We start from the raw sequence: 11,694 nt of genomic DNA, 5'->3' as shown, positions 1-11,694 counted from the left end.
TGTACACATGTAATAAATTTGGTCATTTTCTCCTGTTAATCTGTCTCACGTTCATTTGGTTTTTAGCCTAGTCACAAGAACTTAGGAGAGTAGGATGAAAATTATTTTTTCTTCCGCACAGGACTGTACTGACCGGGTCATTCTCCTGAAAGGCAGTGTGTGTAGTGGCTAAGCATACGGGCAGGAGAGTCTGCGAGATCTGTGTTCAAATCTTAATTACAGCTGTAAAAGTTAAGGCAAATGCTTAATCTTATTCTGCCCCAGTTTCGTCATTTGTGAAAGGATAGTAATAGTTATCACACAAGATTGTTGCAATAATTAAATGAGAAAACGTATACAAAAGCCTCGTGCACTGTGTTATCATGACTGAATATCCCCCAGTTTTTTAAGGATCTTCCTAAGAAATGACATGCCAAACCATATACAGAGCTCCAGGGAAGGGTTCTTTAATTTTTTGTTTGTTTTTAGCTGTTGTACTAAAAATAATGAACATCTCCCACCCTGCCAGTGTTTTTCATAGCTATTCCTTTGAAACATCATCCAAAAATTCAACCTGTTCAATCTGTTTCTAGACTTAACTACAGGCTGAAATAATATTCTTATTGGTTTGGGATAATTGTTTCAAAATAACAAGATCTTTGTAAATCTTGACTCTGTTATCTAATTCATTAAATATTGCTCCCAAGTTTGTCATTTACAAATTTAATAAAGATGCTTTCTTAAGTCCTTGATAAAAACACCAAGCATCACCCTAATTTACACATCTAGTAAATTTATCATCAATATAGATAACTTGACATAAAATATTTCTAGAAAACTCATACTCATTCCAAGTGTCCATATCTTTCTTTATGAAGTGTCCACAAAACAACTATTACTACATTATTTGGGGATTTTTTTCCCCCGTGATTGGCATCCTACTTTCCTGGTATGAGGTTCCAGAATCTTCCCTTTTCCCATTTATGAAATTTATGTTTCACGTTTCCTTCTGACACCCTTTTATTCTTACCACAACTTCTCAAGGATTTTTTCAAGTTAAAATATGTATAACTTTTGTGCCCAAAGAAAATTGCTGATAGATCCATGATCCCATCAACAAATTATTTTTCTACTATGGAACATAATTCTCTGGGCTCAGAGATTCCAGGGGGCACTTTTATAAAGCTCATTTACCATCTCCTTACTCTCTCTGACTCCAATTTCTTCCAGCATTGTTCTTCATGTCTTTATACTTACTATGCTTGTCCCTTTTTACCTTGCAGTGTCTGCAGTGTCTAGAGTTTTGGGGCCAGCCAAGTGGCTCAGTTGGTTAAAAGCTCACTCAAGAGTGTTAGCTCTGAGCAACAGGGTCACCGGTTTGATTCCCGGCCTGAGCTGAGCTGCCAACAGGTGGCAGGATGGCTCAGCTAAAAATAAATAAATAAATAGAGTTTTGGTCTCAGTATTTCTTTAGTTTGGGAAGGAAAAATATAAAACAAATAAAACTTAGTCCTGGCCCACACTCCTCCTTGCTTTATCGCTCCATTCGTGTTAAATTTGATGACTTCAAATTTATCAGGTATTTGATGTATAATTTTTTTGAACCTTTTGAATTGCTGGCATTTAAATAAATAATAGCATGTTGATATCTAGTGATACTTCAAAATATATTACCCCTGAGTGACTTTAGGCAAATTATGCTCTCTGTGCCTCAGTTTCTTCATTCATAAAAATTGAATATTACTGACGTCATAAGATTATTATGAGGAATAAATAAATGTGTGTATATAAAGTACTTAGAACACAGGATGTGATACACAGGAAGTATTATGTATTGTTTTATTAATTGTTAGCCTAAGGCATTTGTGTGTGTAATAGACTTTACCAAAGATATGGGGAGGAAAGGGATTATTTACATTATAGAAACACAAAAAACAAACTGAATTTGATCATTTCTTCCCCAAAGCCTTCCTGCCTATCTAATTTTCAGGGCCCCCTTCTTTTGGCATCCCAGAAATTCAGTACCCCTCACTACTATGCAAAATAACTGAGCTCTCCTACTCAAACCCAGGCCTTCTCTGCACAACTAGTAACTGTGTTCTGCCAATTGGTGAGCATTTCCCTTAGGTCCAATCCCTCAGGGCCGCTTAGAAATCCATTTTCTTTTCCTTTTCCCCAGTAATCCCTGGGAGGATCAGGGACCAAGACAAAAAGTTATTTCTCTATCAACTTGCATTTTGTCACCTCCCTTAGAAGGAAGAAGTAGCAGCTATCCTTGTTTTAAATGGCAATTTGAGTCACTGAGACTTGTGAACATTTCAAATCCCTACTTTAAGCACACTTTAAAATACACGTTTTAAGCATTTTAAAATCTATTTTATTATCCTTCTCAATATTAAATTTCATCTGTGTGTTGTGGTCTCGGTCTTGATATTTTAATGACTGATGTTTTGAACGCTAATCGGTGTTTCCTAATTCTGAAACAAAAGTCAGGAAGGAGGTAGCTGGCTCATTCACCCATAAGTATAACAATAGCACTGATTGGGCCTGGGAGGGGAAGGAAATAAAGTGGAACTTGAGGGGTGCTGCTTTCCCAGCTTCGGTGAACACCCGACAGCGTCCCCTTCACTGGGAGCCACTCCTTGCTGCTGTTTCTCCTCCCAGACAGGACCTGGCCACGCCTGCCGAAGCCCCTGGACAATTCAGAGGGGTGATGGGAAGGTCTCTAAGGAGNAAAAAAAAAAAAAAAGGACACTCCTATCACCCAGGAAATTCCAAGCGATTTAGGAGCTCTGTGTCAGGAATCAGGGTAAAAGACCAAACATTAGAAGAAAAGATGCTCCCAGTACCCTTATCACTTAGGAAATTACAAGGGTTTCAGGAGCTCTGTACCAGGAACCAAGGGCATATATATACGTATTTCAAAAACTAGAATTAACGAATTTTGTCTACAATCATTTTGATAATGGCCACAAGTTTGAGCATTTGAGTTTGAGTCACTAATATATTTAAAGTATTGCATGTGTTTTAAAATTCAAAATTACATAAAGAAACCCATGTGTACCTGGTGGATTTATAGCTGAAGGCAATTACCGAAGACTGTTACATCCTCAGTTTAAAACAGCACAATCCCATCTTTTAATACTCTAAGAGTTCTTCTGCTAATGTAAGACTTCCATCCAATTACATTTCTACAACAGAATCGCTCTCCAAGGCATTTCACTTCAACTGAAAATGTCTATTTCATTATAGAACATTTAAAATTTTTGAATGTCATTTGGCTTTAGACAATTTGTCTTGATTAAACAAAAATGAAACTGAGACACAAAATAAATGTATCTTATATAAAACTATTTCTAATTATTGTTTACCTACCACTGGAGAATCTTAAAAAGTAGGCCACACTTATTTCAATTACAGCTAAATATATTTCAATTACAGCTAAATAAAGCTGTGTTGTTTTTCAACCTACCCCAGATTTATTCTGTCATGATCAGGTAGCTGTTCCAAGAATTTCTTAGAAAAAGCCACTTGCTGCATTACACAGATGCTATACTAGGTTTAATTCAGACTATGCTGCACGTTGATAAGAATTTTTAAATTTTATTTGCAACAAGAGAAACAAAACCAGCTACAGGTGTCAAGGAGTTTATGCTGTAGCTCTCTTTCCTTCTATCCTAACCTATAATATTTGTAAATGTATAAACACTTTAACCTCTGCAGCAGACAGGGATCTTCTATTTGTATTCTATTTCCACTGAAAAGTCAAACAGCCCTTCATATTTTAATTTATACTTCAATCTCTTTTTTGTGACAATTTTTTTAGAGATGACTCTAAATGTCAATTAATAAATGAACTGTTCAGTTATCGGTAAAGGAATAACTGTATGTTAGTGGTTAAGAAGCCCCATAATTGCAGCATTTAATGCCTACTGTTGCTCCTAATGCCACCAGGCTGACTCAGACTAATGAGCTCTCCAGGTGCCACCATGCAACACAGTCCTGTCAAAATGAGCACTCAGCAGTGAAGTCTCCAGAAGAATTCACCCAATCACTGTACTTGCTTTTCATACATAAACAAAGAGGACTTATTTTTAGGTTCTTTGCCACAAGAAATATACACTGAAAACAATTAAAGGATCACATGATTTTGGAAAGAATAATCCTTCCCATCCTACATTAGAAAGAAAATGCTACTTATAAAGATATTTTTTAGGGGTACTACTGGATCTCCTAACACATTTAGTTTTAACCCTGTTAAGTATCAAAACTGCAGCACAAAAAATAAGCCAAAATGCGAACTGGGGACAAAGGCAGTTCACGTGTCTTTGGCGATCATGGTTATAAAACCACATGCCTGAGGACCATTCAAGCTGAGGTGCACACTGGATGATGCAGCCCAAAATGGGCGCGGAGCTCCAACCATCCAGAGTCAATGCCGATGCCCAGGACCATTGAGCCCTTAACAATATCCCGGCCCCAGCTCCCCGCGCCGCAGCCCAGGGTTCACAGACTCCTTGACCCTAAGAATCCTAACTCTGGTTTTCAAACAAGTCTCCAGAACCTTAACACCAGGTTTTTCTGGCTACCCCTACTTTGCCTCAAAAAAAAAAAAAGTTCATACCTCGTAATGGCATTTCCCTTCACAACGCAGACTCCCGACCGCGCCCTGCAACCAGGCCTGTCTCCCTCCTGTCCCCCTTGGAGGGGGAGCTCTCCTTTCCTTCGACCCCGAACCCCACCACCACCGCGGTGGCCGCCCAGCAACTCTACTCACAGGCTGGCGACGTCGGGAGGCAGCGGGCTAGAAAGCACCCTCCAGCTCGGCGCTGGTAGTTTCCTGCGACTGCAGTCCAGCAGAGGGATGCGGCAGGAGCAGGGCGCGGGGCAGAGGCCTGCTCCGGTGGCCGGCAGCAGGAGAAGAAAGGCCTGGGCGAGGAAAAGGAGCCGGGAAAGTGGTCCAGACTCACACTCCAGCAGCGGCTCCTCCCGGACGCCTCGGGGCGCCGGCGCCATTTCGCCCCCCTCCCCCGCCCCCGACCAGAAGCCAGCCGAGAAGAGCCGCCAGGTAGAAAAGGTGGCTCAGCGGAGACGTTGGGCGGCTGCGCGACCACCCGAAGCCCCGGCGGTGGCCTGTGCCCTCTAAAGGCAGGAGAGGAGCGGACACTACGCGACAGCGGGGACGGCACCCGAGGATACACGGCTGAAGCTCTACAGAAAACCCTCCTCCGCCCCGCCCCACAACGTAACGTCTTCACGCACAGCAGCCAACCAATCGGTGCCACAGGAAGAGACATCGCGTCGGGGCGGGACTCCGTAGGGGGCGGGGCCGGAAACAGCGGGTTCCTTAAGGAGGACTTGAAGGGGTCCCGGACTTTCGGGCACCCGTCTGGGGTTCCATCTCCGTTCTTCCGCTGGAGGGCGCAGTGGCTCATTAAGAGGGAGTGGGTACCGAAGCGCTGCAAGTCCGAGGTCCCGACTGAGGGTGTATGTACTATAGTTGTGGAAAAGGGTCTTTTATCTTCTCTGGGCTCTAAGAAAAAGGAATGGCAGACGGGCTGCCTTCCAAGTCGCAGACACGGAAGCTTCCATCTGGCCCGTCGGCCTCCGGAGCTGAGCTGGGCCTCCTCTGCCCCCTCCTGCTTGTCTGTAGCCGGTGCAGTCCTGCAAGTGGGCAGCAGCTCCTTCTCTTCTAACCCGAAGCACGTTGTAAGTTGATGGACCCATAAAGTGCTGGAGGCAGAAGCTTTGTTTATTCACATGTGTACCTCCAGCTTCTATTCTAGCTTGGAGTTCAGCAAATTTGATGCAAGTCATGTCTCTAAGGAAAATAAGCCTTTCCTCTGTTTTGAAGAATATTGTCCTTATAAACACATTTGCTCTCAGAAAAGCTAAAGGAACATTTACATAAAGAGCATATTGAGAGGTCAGTCGAGTGGCTTAGTTGGTTAAGAGCTTGTTCAAGAGTGCAAGCTCTGAGCAGCATGGTTGCCGGTTCAATTCCCACATGGGCCAGTGAGCTGAGCCTAAGCTGAGCTGCTGCTAAGCTGCCAACAGGTGGCAGGATGGCTCAGCTGCTGAGAGCACGGGCTCCTAACAACAAGGTTGTCTATTCGAGATGGTGGGCTACGCCTCCCCGCAGCTAAAGACTGAACTCAGCATGCTGAGCTGAGCTGAGCTGCCGCCTGGGTGGCTCAGCTGGTGAGAACTCATGCGCCTAACAACAAGGCTGCTGGTTCAACTCCCTCATGGGATGGTGGCTACGCCCACCCGCAACTAATTGAACACAGCACCTTGAGCTGAGTGGCGAAACTGAACTTGGAGCTGAGCTTGCTGTGCCCTCCACAACTAAGATTGAAGGACGACAACTTGGCTGTTCCCTTTCCCCAATTCCCCAACACTGTTCCCCTTCCCCCAATTCCCCAATAAATTTTTTTTTTTAAAGAATGTTGAACAGCCAATGAAGTGAAGGCTGGGAGTGATGAAATTTTTTATTTATCCTGAAGCAGAGGCTATGGAAAACCTACTAGGAACAGTGATGTCTAGCCACCTTAAACTCACTCAGTCATGTATATACCCAAGATTATGAGTGAATAATGGTGATGGTTCACTTGTATGTAGAGCTTTTATACTTTTAAAGAGCCTTTGTGCGTTACCTTGTTCGGTCCCACAATGACTGTGAAATTGTAAATACAGTTATTGCTGATGAGGAAAACAAGCCCAGAAAGGCTAAAGCAAGTTACCCAGAAACAGAGGCAGGCTGGCATTACTATGAGGGTTCTGACTCCTGTAAATTAAAAACCTGAGCAGGGTAAAAAGAATGATAATACCTAGGTCACAGGGCTATCCTAGAGATATCAATCTTTCCATGGCAGGTTTCGAGACACAATTATGCTTTTAAAAACCTGTTTTCTGTTTTTTAATATTGAAATATTTCCTGGAATCAAGGATATACCCAATGTTCCAATCCAAACCAAACTTTTAATGCCAAGATAGCAGAGTGACACTTAATTCTTAGCCTCCATTCCTGGGTTGTTGAGCATGCTTAACCTCCACTAAGAAACTGGGAGGAGCCCCACAAAAAAATAGGACATCGGGGGCGGCCGGTTAGCTCAGATGGTTAGAGCTCAGTGCTGATAACACCAGGGTTGCCAGTTCAATCCCCACATGGGCCACAGAGCTGCGCCCTCCACAACTATATTGAAGACAACTACTTGACTTGGAGATGATGGGTCCTGGAAAACACACTGTTCCACAATAAAATCCTTTAAAAAAAAGGCCAGCCGAGTGGCACATTGGTTAAGAGCTGGCTTGGGACGACAGATGGCCCCGGTTGGGATCCCACATATAAGGCCCAGTGACACTGCCCTCTACAGCTAAGATGGTGAACAACAGCTCAACCTGGAGCTGGGCTGCTGTGAGTCGCTGGCCACTGTGTAGGCTGCANCATTTCTATTTCACAGGAAAATAGCAAGTATTTTGCTAGCGTCTCTTCCTGCCCCTTCTAGAACCACCAGCCCGAGGTTGACCACCCTAAGCAAAAGCAAATAAACAACAAACAAAAATTATTTGCTTTTCTCCAAATCTGATATGCTTTAGTGTTTCATTCTCCAGTGCCTTTTGCACACGTAGTTCCCTTTGCCAGCCATACTCTTTCCCTCTTCTCTACATGGCAAACCCTACTTGTCCTTCAAGGTCCAGCTCAAATGCTACCTTCCCCGTTTTTCCGAGGCAGGGCAGAAGTGACTGACTTCCTCGGTACTTTCGTGGTACTTTGTACACACCTTCATTGTGGTGCTTATCACATTTTAGGGTCAATGTGTTTCTGTGCCAATCTCCCTCACCAGACCGTGGGTGCCTCAAAAGCAGGGTCTCTACCTTTTTCATTTCAGTATCCCTGGAGAGGCAGAGTAAAGTGATGGGTAAGTAAACTGGTTCTGGAGGAAGGCTGCCCAGGTTAAAATGCCAGCTCTACCACTTATTAGCTGTTACCTTGGGTAAGATACTTAACTTCTCTTTGCCTCAATTTCCTCATCTATAAAATGAGGAATAAAGATATCATAGATGACTGTTAGGCTCAAACAAGGTACTGCATCTAGAATCTTCTGGCACAGGTTAGTTATGATGATGATTATAACTGACAACAAGGACAATTAGCACCCATCCTAGTGCCTCTAAGCACTAAGTACTCATTGTTGAAAGTGGACACTGACCAGATTTCATACCCTCGAGACCTCAAATTCAGTCCCATAGAGGCAGAATGCTATTCTCTCATTACTGCTGAGTCCTAAAGACTTTTTGACTCCAAGGGAAGAGGAACGTGAGGAAACCTTTGAAAGAGCTGACAGCTCAGCCTTTGCAGTTCTCAGTAACTAGGCCACCTCTAAACAACTCTTCACAGCAGACTTTTTTGTTCCTCAAGCAACCATTTTGAAGTTTTTCCAAATCCATTAATTCGTGGCTCCAAACAGCCTGATTTTTGTTTTTGTTTTTTGTTTTTTTGGTTTTTTTTTTTGCTCGTGTAAATAGTTTTGTTAAAACTTTTTTAAAAATTGTTTTTCATAAAAATTTAAACAATACAAAAGAGAAAATTACGTCATCCCTTCCCCAGTCCTAACTTCAGTGGTAATTACTTCTTACAGTTTCCTGCATTTCTTCTTGCACATTTTCTTTTTTAAATTTCGGCTTTGAGGTGTAACTGACATATCATAAACTGCCTATATTTAAAGTTTACAACTGGGTAAGTTTTGACACATGTATATACCTGTGAAACCATAACCATGATCAAATTAATGCACCATCCAATACTCCCCAAATTTCCTTGGGCTCCTTTATAATCCATCCCTCTTTCCCCAACCAGCCTTTGTAATCCATTCCCAACAGGCAACCACTGATCTGCCTCTGTCACTATAAATTAGCTTACATATTCTAGAATTTTATGTGAATTAAATAGCACAACATGTACTCTTTTTTGCTCTAGCTTCTTCCACGCAATATAATTATTTTGATATCTATCATGTTGCTGTGTGCATCAATACTTCATTCCTTTTTACTGCTGAATAATATTCCATGGTATGGATATACCTTGATATGTTTATCCATTCATTATCCACTTCCAGTTTTTGTCAATTACAAATAAACGTGCTCTGAATGTTTGTGTACAAGCCTATGTACATGTAAGCCAGTCTTATTTGAATAACTGTTAAAACAGTAACAGCAATAGGTGTGAGTGACTGAGGAGGGGCTGTGGGTAGAGTGATAGTAGTAACGTGAGCTATTTCTTTTCAGAATGCATAGCTAACATTTGTATAAAATCTTAAATATCAAATTATCCAAATATTTACAAATAGAAATCATTGAATTGATTGCAAACCTAAATTTCACCAGTCCAAGTTTCCACCTAATATAGACCCAACTCAAATGTCATCATTTCTGGGAGGAATCCAGAGCAAGTCACCAGCCATCTTGAATACACTTTGCAAAAAACTCTGAAACACTGGCAAGAAACTTCCTGAGACCAAGAACCCTGGTCACCGCCATGTTCCAGCACCTAGAGCCTCGACACACACACACACACACACACACACACACACACACACACATTTCTCTAAGCAGCTCATTCCATTTTTGGACAGTTCTAATGACTATAAGGTCTTTCCTTATGTGTAGCAGATATTGATCAACCATTTTGNAAAAGGTGCAACAAGGTGTGACTACAAGATCAACATACTAAAATCAATATTATTCTAATAAATTGGCAATTATAAAATATAACTTTTATTTATTTATTTTTCCCAATGCAGGGGTCAAACCGGTAACCTTGCTGTTAAGAGAGCACACTCTATCCATCAGGGCGGCAGCTCAGCTCAAGGTGCTGAGTTCAGTCCCCCAGCCACGGGTGGGTGTAGCCCACCATCGAACAGGCAACCTTGTCATTAGGAGCACATGCTCTCACCAGTTGAGCCATCCTGCCATCTGTTGGCAGCTCAGTGGCAGCTCAGCTTAGGCACAGCTCACTGGCCCCTGTGGGAATAGAACCAGGGACCCTGTTGCTCCGAGCTCGTGCTCTTTAGCAAACTCTTAACCAACTGAGCCACTAGGCCAGCCCAAAATATAATTTTTAAAAGATAGCATATGAGGTGAGATCAAGAAATACAGTGAATGTTTACATTTTTAAAATGTATAGTAAAAGACACATTGCCATTAATCCCCCTCTAAACACTCCTCCTAGCTTCAAACACACTTATCCCATCGTTCTTGCCACTTTCTAAATCAGTTCTGGAAGTCCTCTTTTGTGAGTGTCTTTTGTTGCACTGTTGTGGATGCCCCAATGTCCTGAATTGGTTGAAAACGTTTACCTTTCATGGTCATTCTGACTTTGGGGAAAAGCCAGAAGTCGCATGGTGGCAGATCCAGTGAATAAGGTGGATGAGCACACACTGTAATATTTTTTTTATTAGTTTAGGGTGTACAAAACGATGCAATAGTTATACTTTTCACCTCTGCAATATTTTTATTTGACAGAAATTGACATACCAGAAGCAGTGTGTGACATGGAGTTTTTCTGTTGTGATCACAAACTACAGCAAATGCTGCTGCCAAGTGCCATCCAACATCTTTAATACGGGAAGCGGCATGTCCAACCTTAGTAACAATGTGTAACAAGTTTCAACTTGTTCAGTGCAGTTAGTCAGGTATGACCTATGGTTGAGAGGAGATGTGTTTTAAAGTGTGCTGTAAGTCATCGTCCATCATGACAACACTCTGTGTCACACATCGCTTCTGGTACACAATTTCTGTCAAAAACATTACAGTGTGTCCTCATCCATCTTATTCACCAGATCTGGCACCATGCGACTTCTGGCTCTTCCCCAAAGTCAAAATGACCATGAAAGGTAAACATTTTTAATCAATTCAGGACATAGAGGCAGCCATGACAATGCCACTAAAGACACTCACGAAAGAGGACTTCCAGAACTGATTCAGAAAGTGGCAAGAATGATGGGATAAGTGTGTTTGCAGAAAGGGAGTGTTTTGAGGGGTATTAATGGCAATGTGTGTTTTACTGTAATTTTTTTTTGTATTTAAACATTCACTGTATTGTTTGATCACACCTCGTATGCAATACCAATAAAATCTAAAAGGTACTTAGATCAAACAAAGTACAAGAGAAAAATTACATGGAGAACATTATAAAATATTATTAAAAAATATTTTTTAAAAAGACTTAAGCAGATGGAGAGTTATACTATGTTTTTAGACTGAAAGAATCATTATTATTAAAGATATTAACTCTCCAGGTTGGTGTGTAGATTAATGCAATCCCAATAAAAATCCTAAATGTACACAGTAGTGTACAGGGGAAATAATAGCAAAGATACTCTTGGGGGGAAAAAATGTAGAAGAACTTGATTTACCAGCTGTCAAGACAGGTTTTAGGTTTTTAAATCTATAGCAATTAAAAAGTGTAGTATTGCCACAGGGAAAGTTCAATAGACTTTTGGTACATATCAGAGACGTCATTAGATATTTGATTTATGACACAGCTGGAACTTCAGATCAGGGGAGAAAGCACAGGATGAGATCATTAGATAATCATATGGAAAAAAATAAAACTGGATTCTTTCACACACCACATGCAAAAATCAATTGAAGACCAAAAATGAAAGGCAAAACCATGAAGCTTTCATTATTTTTTTGTATTTTTCAATTACA

At 41.6% G+C, this 11,694-nt stretch overlaps 1 protein-coding gene across 2 annotated transcripts in view; it reads right to left on the bottom strand.

Moving 5' to 3' along the window:
• The window catches only part of LRIG2 (leucine rich repeats and immunoglobulin like domains 2), a 127,670-nt gene that overhangs the window by 66,137 nt on the left and 49,839 nt on the right, over positions 1-11,694 (bottom strand). Inside the window, exon 1 of one of the 2 annotated variants that reach the window (XM_019659160.1) lies at positions 4,757-5,221. The exons of the other annotated variant lie outside the window; for it this stretch is intronic. Coding sequence (XP_019514705.1) covers positions 4,757-4,995 — 239 coding nt within the window. The 5' untranslated portion in view covers positions 4,996-5,221. Of the gene's footprint in view, positions 1-4,756; positions 5,222-11,694 lie in introns of those variants that run through there. 2 annotated transcript variants of the gene reach the window in all.

Source organism: Hipposideros armiger, unplaced genomic scaffold, assembly GCF_001890085.2.
Source record: "Hipposideros armiger isolate ML-2016 unplaced genomic scaffold, ASM189008v1 scaffold_297, whole genome shotgun sequence".
In the NCBI taxonomy this organism is placed as follows: Eukaryota; Metazoa; Chordata; class Mammalia; order Chiroptera; family Hipposideridae; genus Hipposideros; species Hipposideros armiger.
Note: the sequence above shows the minus strand (reverse complement) of the source record. Positions and strands in the feature narration are given on the sequence as shown.